This window comes from Miscanthus floridulus, chromosome 15 (genome assembly GCF_019320115.1).
Source record: "Miscanthus floridulus cultivar M001 chromosome 15, ASM1932011v1, whole genome shotgun sequence".
NCBI classification, from domain to species: Eukaryota; Viridiplantae; Streptophyta; class Magnoliopsida; order Poales; family Poaceae; genus Miscanthus; species Miscanthus floridulus.
In genome coordinates, this window is record NC_089594.1 from 57,516,127 (window position 1) to 57,529,750 (window position 13,624).

The 13,624-nt window shown below is 48.1% G+C and overlaps 1 protein-coding gene across 1 annotated transcript; it reads left to right on the forward strand.

Annotated features, from left to right (window-relative positions):
* Positions 1-2,985: 2,985 nt before the first annotated feature.
* On the forward strand, positions 2,986-8,933 carry LOC136508317 (DNAJ protein JJJ1 homolog). The gene is made up of 3 exons (XM_066502969.1): positions 2,986-4,755; positions 8,197-8,249; positions 8,362-8,933. The coding sequence occupies exons 1-3, from the start codon at positions 3,070-3,072 to the stop codon at positions 8,432-8,434; spliced, it is 1,812 nt and encodes a 603-aa protein (XP_066359066.1). The 5' UTR covers positions 2,986-3,069; the 3' UTR covers positions 8,435-8,933.
* Positions 8,934-13,624: the final 4,691 nt, after the last annotated feature.

Genomic DNA, 13,624 nt, shown 5'->3' on the forward strand with positions numbered 1-13,624 from the left:
AAGCCCCGAAGCGTAGATTTTAGAAGCCCCTGCTCAACGTATTTGCCGAGATCCTGCCTCTGTAACATGGGATTGACCAATCCGATAGGTCATAGGTGTCAAATCAGACTGGCCCTTGACGGCGGCTGGCACTGGCCCTAGCGCTTTCGCCTTCCTCACCCTCCTTCATAATCTCAACGTCAATATCAGTCTCTTCATCGGCCACAACACGCGAACGGCCTAGAACGCTCCCGGCGGGATGTGCTGGCGCCGTGTTATCGTCCTGAATATTCCGCAATTGAGCCTCCATTCTTTTAGGCACGCCTTGTGAATTAGTGCGAGACTCTGAACTAGAACTTTCAGATGAGCTCCCGCTGGACAAATTAGCGCCAGACGATGACTCACTCGACATCTATCCAAGCGAGTTCCATACGAAAACCCAAAAACAAAAAATCATAAAGAAGCGAAAAGAGCAAAGCATAAAAACAATACAAGCAAAAGCGAATACGAACCTGCGAAAAAGCTTGGCGAAGGCTGGAGTCGTAGCGGAAGCGACTGAGCAAACGAAAACCCAAGCAAGAAGCCAAAAAGCGAAAGCTTTGTTCTCAATGGGGGGCTGAAGATGAGACGAGCACGCACGGCTCCCCCGGCTCGGGGTGCTTATATAGGCACCCGCTGCTTGGCACGTGAATCAAGGAAATGACGTGATAGTTCGCATAACCGCCACGACGGTTCAAATTTCGAGAAGCAGTTACATGGCGCTATAACCGAGAAAACAAAAAATGGTTAGTAAATAAATAAATAATATATATATAATATAATATAATAATAATTGAATTAAAATCAAACCCATTGCAACCACCCTTCGCTAGGGACGGCGCCTGAGCCCCATGGCGAAAAAGGCACCCGCACGAGGGGCAAAAGCTTCTTCGCGTGTTGCCGAGGGGCTAATGTTGGGGGCATGCCCCACCTCTGGGCACCCCATGGAACTCATTCGCCGCCCTAGCCACGCCAAGCGTGGCGCTGATAGCATTTCGCGCTGGCGAAATGATGAGCGGTGAGCCTGAGCGGCCTTGACACGTCGATGCGCCAAGGATTTTGCTTAATACGAAAAGGCAAGCGCGGTGCAGCGGAATGAAGGGAACCTATGGAATGAGTTTCTCATCTCGACCATGCGAAATGAGCGTGGTGCTGGCCGTTTTGTCATTGTGATATGATAGTTCTGGTTCTCATCCGAGCCCTCCCCTCACGCTGTGGCGGAAGGAAGGGCTCGGCTTATACTTACACGGCCAGGGATGAGGTCGGAGTTAGGCTATTCGCTTAGGCGAATAGCTGGTGGCCGTTCGCTTAGGCGAATAGCTAGAGTAGGCTCATCTGACTGTCATTGCAGGTTTCGCCGGTTGGAGGTGTCAGCCGCTTCAAGGTGGCCTACATCGTCTGTTCGCTAGGGGCCCACTCGGTCGGTCGGAAGGGCGACAAGAGGCGGGGCCGATCGGCGCTACCCGGGGTAGGCGGGGACTGCAAATGGCGAACAAGCCCATGGCAATAGGGAATCTATAAAAGACGACTATAAATTTGAGGGCCCTATAACCGACTTGGATCACTATAACCGTACCCAACCATCACTAAAACTGTTCATCCGGGTCGCACACAGACTTGGATCCCTATAACCGTACCCGACCCGCTATGTAACCGTACCAACCCTTCTTATTTTTTCCCCTCTTCCTTTCTTTTAAGCATTCACTGTTGCCTCGCGCGAAGCGCGGGGTTACCTGCTAGTATTCTCTAAATGTGTAGTAGTTGCATGTACATTATTATCCCGCAAAAAACCTACGGGCATGTATAAATAAGTAACCCTAAAGTGGGTGATGTAAAAGGGAGAGAACACGAGTTGAGTAAACTCTATCACCTTGTTCCCCTTGTGTTCACCTTTTCATCTTGTCCCGTTTCGAGAATTTGGTTGTGCAATTGTACCGGAACTAGTGGCGCAACACGAGCGCCATTGATATATTTCGGCTATCGACGTTGAGAAGAACGATCATCCAGAGGTCCAAGGTGATGCGGAGAGCGATACTGGCGGCGACAACGATAGCAAGGAAGCGCCACCATGTGGCTAACCTGCAACTGCTAGATCTAAGCGGGGGAAGGTTCTCCGCCCTCTTTGTCACCAGCCTGGACGTCGGAGGTGAACGAGAGAAGGGTCCATGGGCGCTAACGAGGGGAACCTAGGTGGCAACTGATTGCATCTCATGAGACCCTAGCCTGTTCGCTGGTTAGGTTTCAGTCAGCCCAAACCAGCCAGCCAACAGTATTTTCCTCTCACAATAAACCAGCACCAGTCAGCCCTAAACCAGCCCAGAAACTAACCAGCGAACAGGCCGGCGCATGGTCCTTGGCTACTCCGTGCAAGTAGCATGGACATATGTGATTAATGCTACTTTTTTTAAACTTAATTTTTCGTGCAAGTACCATTGACATATGTGATTAATGCTACTTTTTTTAAACTTATTTGTTTTTTTGGCACGTTGCGATTGTTGGATTGTTCCAAATATAACGACAGTTGAAAAAGGATAATATGAAAGGATACAATGTCTATATTTATTTTAAAAAACTACATATTTATTTTCACTTTATTAACTAAACAAAGGGTAAAAAATATAAATTATAGCAACAATAGTTTTATAAATAAATTATTCTAGAAAACAATAAAGTGAGGATGATCGAGGGAGTAGAATTTCTGATGAGACAAGAGTTGCCTTGTTAGGCGAACTCGTCTAGAATATTTACTGAGCTTGATCCTACGATTTTTTTTTATGTAGCTTGTTCGCTAGATGTTGTCTGGGCTATAAGCCAAATTAGTATTAGTTTATTATGAGAAAAACATACTATTGATTAACTGATCAGTTCTCGCTAAAATCGACCCGCGAACATGCTGATAACAAAGGAGGGAAACCTTTTCTACTTGTCGAACGCGTCAAGAATTTCAATGTAATGTAATGTATGTAATCGTGTAAGAAAAATAGGAAACGCCTGTTCCCCTGCTCTCTAGTCCTCTCCCTCCTTTCCCTCGACACCTCAACCCTAGCGGCGATGGCGTCCGCGGCGGCGGGCGCGCCGAAGCGCTGCTACTACGAGGTCCTAGGCTTACCTCGCGACTGCTCCCCGACCGACATCAAGCTCGCCTTCCGCCGCCTCGCGCTCTCGCTCCACCCCGACAAGCAGCCCCCCGGCTCCGACCTCGCCGCCGCCACCGCCGCCTTCCAAGAGCTCCAGCATGCTCACTCCGTCCTCTCCGACCCGCAGGAGCGCGCCTACTACGACTCGCACCGCTCCCAGATCCTCTTCTCCGACACAGCCTCCGCCGGCGCCAAATCCGCCTCCCCCGTCCCCGACCTCTTCGCCTTCTTCTCCTCCTCCGCTTTCTCCGGCTTCTCCGACACGGGCCGCGGCTTCTACAAGGTCTACGGGGACGTCTTCGACAGGGTCTTCGCGCAGGAGCTCGCCTACGCGCGCCGGATGGGGGTTCCTGAGCCTGCCGCGCCGCCGGTCATTGGGAACCTCGATTCCCCCTATGCGCAGGTCACTGCTTTCTACAATTACTGGCTTGGGTTCGGCTCGGTCATGGACTTCGGGTGGGCGGCCGAGTGGGATGCCGCGCGCGGGGAGAACCGCCGTGTGCGGAGGCTCATGGAGGAGGACAACAAGAAGGCGATGCGCAAGGCGCGGCGGGAGTACAATGACGCTGTCAGGGGCCTCGCCGCCTTCTGCAAGAAGAGGGATAAGAGGGTGGTGGACATGGCTCTTAAGAAGAAGGCGGAGGAGGAGAAGAGAAAGGCAGAGGAGAAGGAGAGGAAGGAGGAGGAGGAGAAGAGGAAGAAGGAGCGAGCCATGGCATATCAGGAGCCTGAGTGGGCGAGGGCGGAGGAGGAAGAGGAGGGATTGTATGATGAAGACGAAGAAGAGGAGTTGAGGGCCAAGAAGGAGGAGCTGTACTGCGTGGCGTGCAATAAGAAGTTCAAATCGGACAAACAGTGGAAGAACCATGAGCAGTCGAAGAAGCATAGGGATAAGATCGCTGAGCTGAGGATGGCGTTTCAGGAGGAGGAGTCTTTGAAAGAGGCAGAGGAGGAGGGCGAAGGTGATTGGAATGAAGTTGATGTGGGGTTTGATTTTAAGCCTACACAGGAGTCAGATGATGAGAGTGCATTTTCAGATGCTGCAGAAGAGTTAGCTGAAGAATTTGAGGAAGGTTTGGAGGTGCATGATAAAGAGGATGGGGATAAGGATTTCGATAGTGCAGAGCAGGAGGTTGGGTCATATGATGAGGCAAGTGTATTGGAGGCAATGCTATCAAGCCGCAAGAACAGAAAGGGTGGTTATGTGGCTCCTCCAGAGGAGGCTTTGTCGGGTGCTGCTGAGGATGATGACGATCATAGAAGTTCTGCGGTTAATAATGCAAAAAGGAAAGGACGCAGGCGACGGGCAGCAAAGGAGGAAAAAGATGAAGGTAATTATGCTGATAATGAGCATCATGGTAAAAGTGAGGTTCAGCCTGAGGGATCTGGTCCTGGTAATGATGTTGATGATATGATGGAAGGGCCATCCTCTTCTAATGACAATAGTGGTTCAGTAAGAAAAGGAGATAAGCAGAATGGTGAAAACACGAATCCTAAAAAGAACAAGAAAGGCACAGAAAAGAAAACAACTGTTTCTACTGATCAGAAGAGTACATCAAAGGCTGACCAGAAGACCACATCAAAGGGGAAGAAACAAAAGGTACAAATACTTTCTTTCCTTCAAGCCAATACAAAGTTAATATTATATCCTCGTATGGTTTTGAACAAGCTCGTTGAGTTGGGAATAAAAACCTTCTATGCTGTTCATTCCTGTAGCACTGCCTTCATACTTCTAATTTGAACCACATGTGTAAGATTACCACTTCCAGACGGCACATTCTGACTGTTTATACTTTATACTTTTGAAAACTGCATAGAGCATAGACAAGATGTTATGAACAAGGCATCATCCGAGGGCCATTAGTTAACTCCTAAGAGTTATAGCATACTGGTAATGTAAAAATAGAGCTAGACATCACATTGGATTGGTTCCTAGACAGATGGCCCTTTGGGGGGGGGGGGGGGGGGGGGGGGGGGGGGGTGTATTTTGATATATCTTGGTAGTTGGAAGTTTGTTACATTGTTCTACCCTTTTCTGTTATCTTAGTGTGTGCTTCAAACATTTCAAAATTCAGGCATTTGGATAATTCAGAATAATGTATGCTGGGAGTTGTAAGTGGCTAGAATGCCATCTGACATATTGAGAATATGATACTGAACTAGGCAGTTTACTTTCATACTTAGTAAAGACAACCTTGGCCTCTGGTAGTCTTTTACATACCTTTAATGTAGTACCACTGTTTCTGCTTTAAAAAAAAATTGGTCACAACATTATTTTAATTATACTCACCCTGTTGTGCAATCCAGATACAAATGGGTGGTATGTTCTATTCTATCGTAAAGTTGCAATCTATACTGATGTTAGTATGTTACTTCTTCATCTTCCACAATTTGAAAAAGAAAGCTGGGATCGTTAACAATAGGTGTATAGGGTACAATGTTTTAAAGGCGGTAAGGCGAGGCAAGGCGAGCGACCCCCTTCCGGACGCCTAGGCGAATAAGGCGACGCCATATAAACATGTTAATATATAAGTTAACTAAAAATTCAGAAGCAAATCAGACATTAATATTGCCAATTCTTAGCATGTAATACAATAATAAGTGGTGCTACTAGACTACTAGTGCACAACATCAAGTAGTAAGGTAGCAACTCTGAGATCTCTCATCTCTTAATGGCCATAAACTAGTCTCTAGTGACATAATGTAACATAATTAGTAGTGATGCACTGCTGCTAGCACAGAACTGAAATCTCTAATCAATGTCATCTAGGGATGCTGTGGCCTTCTCCTTCTAGTTTCCAAGTCATCTCTCATCTCCTTTCTAATTGCAGCAGTAGTCATTGTGCATATTTTTGTATCTCCAAAGCCACCAGCTAGATGTTGCTTCAACCTTTTTATCCCTCCATAAAATGAGTGACCACATAGGGTGCATGTCACCACATCTTTGTTAGAAAGGTTTGGCCAGTAGGCATACTTCTGCCCTGGATCTGAACTTGCCATTGTGCTATCAACTGTGAAAACAAAGAATTAAAGAACTAATATAGAACAACACATGGAAAGGAAGCAACAGTCCACTCCACTCTGCATCTATGGACCAGAGCAGCGGGGGCAAAAACAGAGCAGCAGCCAGCAGGGGTTGAAACAGAGCAGCAGGAAACAAAGTAGGCAAGCTTCGACCTTCAAGAGAGGAGAGAGGATAGGAAGAGGGAGAGGAGAGACATACAGGCAAGCAAGCGGGATCTGGGCACCGTGAAGAGCAGGGGAACGACGAGTCTCCCCCAATCCCCTTCTTCCTGCGTGGGAATCGACGAGCTACGTGGGATGCGTGAGCGCGCAGAGAAGAAGCGGACGCTGGCAGGTGTGATGGATTTCCTCTCTCCATCTCTCCTCCCCTTCTTATCCCTCTCTCCCAATCGCCCTCTTCCCGCGCGTGATTTCCTTTCCTTTCCCGCGCGTGATTTCCTTTCCATTCCCGCGCGCGATTTCCTTTCCTTCGCTCGACTTCTTTGGCGCGCGGAAGGCGCGGAAGGCCGCGTGGGAGAAGCTTCCTTCCCGCGCTGGTTTCCCTGCTCGTGAGGCGACCTGCCGCAGGCTAGTTGGTGACGGCATGGACGCCATACGCCATCTCGCTAGGCGACCCCCGACGCCCAGCCCTTTCCCTCGCCTGGACTCCTAGGCGACGCCTTTAAAACATTGATAGGGTATAGATTAGTATTTTTCAGTGTTAAAATAGCGAGCTATGGCATTTAGTGGTGGCTTGCTCAAACTGCTGTGACAACTATACCGGTGCTATGGCGGACGCTAAGCCATTTAGCGTTTTGGGAAAATACATGCAATTTATAGGCCAGAAAAGCCATTATTCCATAAAAAATTCTAACAATTGCTCACATAACATAAGCAATAAGTTGGTAGAAGATAAGGTATATAACATAAGTACTTGTCCAGTAGCCTATGACATAAGTAAACACCAACCAGACAATCAAATGCTGATTGCCGGCTGCTTAAGTTCTTAACTTTACAGAACATGTGGAATCTGTTTAGCGCTGCTAAATAAATGACCCGTTAAGCTGTTTAGCACCGCTATTGCCTGATATAGCACCAATAGCAACCATACCTCAGAAAAGAGCAAAGCGTAGTGGGGAGGGGCTCCAGTCATTTTTAAACAAAATGATTAAGAGTAAAGTTTAAAAAAGAGAGCAATCTTGGTTGCATGTGCTATTATGATTTATCATATTATAAGATGTCCATTCTGTTTAAATTATAAGGTGTAGATTTTGGCTTTCGTCCAACACCGGTTGAGATGGTTTGAACATGTGCAACGGAGACCTCCAGATGCACCGGTGCGTAGTGGAATCCTAAGTCAGGATAGTAACGTGAAGAGAGGCAGAGGAAGACCGAAGTTGACTTGGGTAGAGGCAATAAAAGGAGACTTGAAAGGATGGAATATACCCAAAGACTTAGCCTTAGATAGGAGTGCTTGGAAGACAGCTATTCACGTGCCTGAACCTTGATTGCTTCTATTGGGTTTCAACTCTAGCCTACCCCAACTTGTTTGGGACTTAAAGGCTTTGTTGTTGTTGTTGTTGTTGTTGTGTAGATTTTGGCTTTGGCTCTTTGCAGTTTTATTACACCCCTAACTAAACCTACACATAGTTGTGCATTCATAGAGAATTTTGGGGGTAGCTCCGTGTTTTGACTGTTTTGGTATTGTGTATTATGACACTGTGCTACTGGAAATGCGTTCATTACCTTGCGGAGCATGGAACTCAAAGCTGATTGCTTTTTCTTTTATCATGTGTTTGTATACTTTATTTGAAAGTCAAATTATCATAAGTTTGTGAAACTTCAATTGGTAGCATTCAATTGGAAATTGCTTATATTCAAAATTCACAGAACTTTAATGGCTTCTATTACTGTGTGTGGTTGTGGTATGATAACCTTGATATTGAATTATAGTTATAGTATATATACTACGAAAAAACTTTACCTGTAGATTTAATTGCACATGCCCAGATTTGATAGAACTTGTTATATGTATCAGGAGAAGGCACCCAGTAATGATTGTGAAACTTGTGGAGGAACTTTTGAGTCAAGGTATTGCAGCTACCATTTCCCCCCTCTTCACCCCTCCCAGTACTATGTTGCCATCATACCCTTGGAATTTGAAAAAAAAAATATGGTTAAGCTGAAAATGGTCACCTTGTAGGAACAAGTTGTTTTCTCACTTGGAAGAAACAGGTCACGCAATGCTGAAGACACGGCAGAAAAATCGTCGATGAGGGAAATAAGTTGAACTTCCAAGAACTTGTCACTTGTTGATTCTGCTAGTTACCACATTACAGCATGATCCTCTTAATTTTTGTCCCAATTTTGATCGTAGTGGAACATATATTTTTCTTAGCTTCTGTATGTGTAGTGTGGAGATGTTTTGGTTACAATGCCATATGGCACAGGGGGGAGAAGACACCGATAATTACAATAATAACATTATTTGTGCGACCTGTGCCATTCTTACAACCCTAACTCTTACAATGGTTGCTGCATCTCACTATCTCAGGTGTAATGGTTTCTTTTTTTTTTACTGTTTTCAGTTCTCCTAGTTCAGATTCGTAAATTATGTTTGGTGTGGCAGAGTGCAGGCCACCAAATTGAATCCAAATTATGTTTGGTGTGGCAGAGTGGAAGCCACCAAATTGAATCCTTTGAGCTGGACAGCATGAGTCCTAGAAGCATTATGGGCTTGTTTGGTTTGACGGAAATGCTACGTACAGGTGTCCATTCGGACGTCCCTTCGTGGGTTCACATACTAGCCCAATAAACCTCGTTTGACCGTCACGCCTTTTATCACCGTGCTCGACTCCACCGCTCTTGTTTTCCGCGTCTCTGCCCATGCTTTGTGGTGTCCTCCATCCTCGGCAACTCTGGCGCCTGGTCCGCCGTTGGCCTAGAGGTGCGACCTCCCATCGGCCGGATCGGGAGGTCCGTCGCCACCGTTGGCCCTCCTTTGCCCCGGTCGGCGTGACCTCCCATCTCCCCCACAGCTGTCGTCATCCTCTTGCCCGCGCGCTCGTCTTCCTTGCCTCCACCCTCTTCCTGGCCGTCGTCCTCCATCCTTGGCAGCTTTGACAACCGGTCCACCGCCGGCTTGGAAGACACCATGGGTCGTCGTCCACCATCCTCGGCCGCTGGACGGAACCGGCCATTCCCCCGCTCTGCGCCGCGTCGTACGGAAGAAGGGTGAAAAATGCATGTTGCAAGCCTATATTTTAAATGTTTCATAGGTATGTTGCAAGTATTTCATTTGGATGTTGCAAAAGTAGATCGAGATGTTGCATATGTTGCAAGCTTCTGTCCCTAATGTTTCATCTGTTTTCCAGACATATGTTGCAAGTGTGTTTATTTGGATGTTGCATATGTTTCACACACATGTTTCAAGTGTTTTATCTGGATGTTGCATATGTTTTTGCAATGGTTTCTAAGTGTTTTTGCAAGTGTTTTCAGATGCATGTTTCAAGTGTTTTATCTGTCTTTCAGATGTATGTTGCAAGTGTTGCATTTGAATATTTCAAAAGTAGATCGGGTGTTGCATCTCTCTCATCGCCTTCTACTGCCTTGCCTCGGTGTCTCCTCCTGGCGCTGGTTGGGCATCTGCTGCCCCCTCCCCCTCTTCTCAATGCTGGTGACGTTCGGGGCGACACCGGCTCCGCGTGGGTGGGCAAAACAGCGCGAGAGAAGTACTTCAGGTGTGGGCGTCCAGACGTCCATGCGCTAGCAAGCCTGTTTTTATTACTGTATCCGCGTCCGTCTCTTCCATTGCGCTGGTTGGATAAGGAGAAGGAGAGGAGAGACCTGCTCTGCACGCCGACGGTTACCGCACCTGCTCTTGCTCCGTCGGCTGCCCCGCTGCTCCTACTCTACGGTGAATAGCCTAATAAAAAATCTACAAAACACTAGAGCAAAGTGGTTAGTACAACAAAAGGCGATAGCAAATTTTGCTCTAGCTCTACCAAGAGATGCAAGCCACCTATCCAATCAATTCTAGTGAATTTGGATTTCTATGGCACACAACAATTATAACTAGAGAGCTAGCAAAAGAATGATACAACTAGTTACAACTAGTTACAGTTGTGCTAAACAACTAGCAACAAAACAGGTTACGACTAGGTACAACTGGTTCTAACTAGCTGCAATTGGTTTCAACTAAGTTAAACAACCAATGAGAAAACTAGTTACAACTAGTTACAACTAGTTCCAACTAAATGCAACTGGTTTCTACTAAGTTAAACAACTATCGAGAAAACTGGTTACAACTAGTTACAACTAGGCTAGGCAAAGAAGCTAGCAGCTACCACACGACAAGTATATCAATGAATTAAAATACAAGTGAGGTAGATATATACTATCGGTGCGAAAAGTGACCAACTAGTAAATATTTGTCGTTTTATCGTACGTTGTGATCGGATGTGGCCTAGCACTCAATGACATAGGGTTTATACTGGTTCAGGCAACGTGGCCTACGTCTAGTTTGAGTCGGTCGATGACTTTATTCCTGAGCTCAGGTGCTCAAAGTTTGCTATGGAGTTACAAACGAATGGGAGTAAGATGGGAGGTGTTAGAGGTCCGGTCGGACTCTGGACCGAAGGGCCAAGAGTGATGGGAGCTCCTACATGCGCTAAGTATTCGAACGTGTGCTCTGTGTAGCTTTAGAATGTCTAAAGCTAGCTGAGAGTGAGCCGAAATGATCCGTCTTTTGTCTGTTGTTCGATCGTCCTTTTTTTGTTGGGAGAGGGCGCATCCCCTTTTATAGATAAAGGGGATAGCTTTATAAGTGAGAGAGAGAGTGCGTGCGCTACCTAGTCTTGTTGCCCACGCCATTGGGTACAAGACGGTTTATCGACACCCACAATACTATTGACGCCTAGATGCATGTGGTTGGTTCCATCGTGTTCTTCTGGTATGGCAAATGTCGACGCCTACCATACTATAGGACAAATATCGGTGCCCACAACACTGTTCGTTGTTCTAACATGTCTGGAAGGTTATAAAGTATCCTTCTGGCATGACCTGACAAAACTGTCCTACAGGTGTGCAGGGTATAGTCCTTGGTATTGCAGTTGACTTGAGCGCCATGTCTTACTTGTTTCGCCTGATTCTTTAGGTCCCTACCGAGCGGGCGTCCCCGTTTGGTCGTTTCCTAGTTGGCTCTGACCGCGCCGGTCGGAGAAGAGCTACAAGCAAAGGTTCGGTGTACTCCTGGATGGAGAGGCGGGTCAGAGTCAGAAGTGAGCATCGTCCCCTCTTTGGCCAGGCCTTCCGGTCGAAGAGGCGGGTCGGAGTCGGAGGCGAGCGTCGTTCCTTCCTTAGCCAGGCCTTCTGGTCAGAGAGGCGTGTCGGAGTCAAAAGTGAGCGTCGTCCTCTCCTTGGCCAGGCCTTCTGGTTGGAGACTGGATTGCTCTTTCGGCCTGTCGTTAGGTATCTGGGCCGGCCTAGGAGTTGTACGTTGTTCACAACGTCGTCTGTTAGGCCAAGCTTTTGCTAGGAAGCAGGTCCATTAGGGACTCTGGATTTATGAACCCGATAGGAGCCCCCCATCCGCCAGGCCATTTGGGTAGAATCATCTAGGGGGCTTTCATTTTGACAGCGGGTGCACGCGAGCACACCCGGTGGGTGTAGCCCCCGAGCCCTCGGGTGATTTGGTTAGAATCGTCTAGGGGGGTTTTGGACTTGCCGGTGGGTGCGTGTGAGCGCACCCGGTGGGTGTAGCCCTCGAGCCCTGGGCGATTTGGGTAGAATCGTCTGGAGGGTTTTTCATTTTGACAGCGGGTGCGCGTGAGCGCACCCAGTGGATGTAGCCCCCGGGCGATTTGGGTAGAATCGTCTGGGGAGTTTTTGACTTGCCGGCGGGTGCGTGCGAGCGCTCCCGGTGGGTGTAGCCCCTGAGCCTGTGTCCAACTAGTGAGTTGGTTGGAGGCTGAGCATCTTGGTACTCTTTCCTGGGGCTATAGATTTCTGTGTTTCTGCCGTTCAGGGTGTTCACCCATGTTTGTCCCACCTGCGACCTACGCGGTCGGTTGATTTTCTGAGTCGGTGTCAGGCGACCTGAGCCCCTGAGCCCTATTGGGTTTGGTAGGGGTAGGTCTAGTGCCGTGCGTTACCCCATCCATAGTTTCCGCAACCAGAGGGCTAAGCTAACGTCGCTTGCCTTGATGGCTCGAGTGATGCGCTCGGTGAGCTCACTAAAGGGCGCATTTGAGCGGAATCTGGATCCATCGTTCGTGATGGGGTCGGCATAGCCCTCATGTGGAATTTCACTGCTCCTTAACCTGCCTCCCGGCAGATGCTCGGGTCATTCTGAAGACTGACTCAGGTGGCCCGCTGGCCTCCCTCGATGGAGATTCTATGGGAATGGCTCGAGGTCAGGATCGAACGAGAAGGTTGAGATGACCCTATCTGCTTCTGGGCATATCAGGCGAGGGCCGCTGGGTCCATCTGTGCTTTCTCCCCTAGCTCTGTTTGACATGAGGCGGCCTTGAGCCCTTCGTGGGCTGGCCTTCGAACCCTGGTCGGTCGTTGCTCATGTTGAATGAGGCAACTACCGCCTCATGACGCAACACGAAGCGTTGTGATGCATTAATTTGCATATGCAATGCTTTGGATGTATGGGATGAATGAATGATGGTATTAATGCGTTGTATGAGAATGGATGAGTGAATGATCATGCATCAAAAAATAAAGTAAAATGTTTGGTAAAGTTACCTTGGTGACTCGAGTGACGGGTTTGAGGAGCTCTTATTGGATATGTCCGATCGAGATCCATGTCCATCGTTCGTGGCGGAGTCGGCATAGCCTGCATGGGGCATCCCTCTGCTCCTTACCTATCTCTCAACATTCGCCTGAGTCGTTCGATCGACTCAGGAAGCCCATTGGTCTCTCCTCGATGGAGATCCCATCATTGGGCCCTTCCAAGTCTTGCTTGGGAAGCAGAGGGCCGCTTGAGTGTGGTTGTGCCTTGTTTCCTACGCCCGGCGTGCGATAGTGGTGGGCCATGCCTAGGCCATGTTCTGTCTAACCAGGCATCATTTTGTTGGGTAGGGCGCATCCCATCAGTCAGGACACGTCCCACCGCATCCCATCCGCATTGAATGGGGGAAGGGAGAGGGATTTTAGCCCCAATCCTTTGCCTTTCTCTAACTGTTGTGTCTCCTCCTTAAATAGGGGAAGGGAGAGGGGTTTTGTCCCATTCCTTCACCTATTCTCTAACCACTACCTCTCCTTCTTGCTTCTCACCAAGCGCATTCGTGTGCCACGGCGGTTCCTAAGTGAGAGAGGGTAAAGCGAGGGAGAGGAGAACTTATAGATCCATTCGTGAATCCAGAGCGCAATGTTGAGCTGGAGGCCATCCACTGTAGATGAGGCGGTGCTGGCTGCCTTCGTTGAGAAGGGGCTACTTCCGCTGAAGGAGGTGGCAC

Bases quoted from the DNA above. Each gene is read 5' to 3' on its own strand.
- LOC136508317 (XM_066502969.1), top strand. From the start codon at position 3,070: ATGGCGTCCGCGGCGGCGGGCGCGCCGAAGCGCTGCTACTACGAGGTC. The intron at 4,756-8,196 runs GTACAAATACTT...TATATGTATCAG, and splicing joins CAAAGGGGAAGAAACAAAAG to GAGAAGGCACCCAGTAATGA. The intron at 8,250-8,361 runs GTATTGCAGCTA...GTCACCTTGTAG, and splicing joins GGAGGAACTTTTGAGTCAAG to GAACAAGTTGTTTTCTCACT.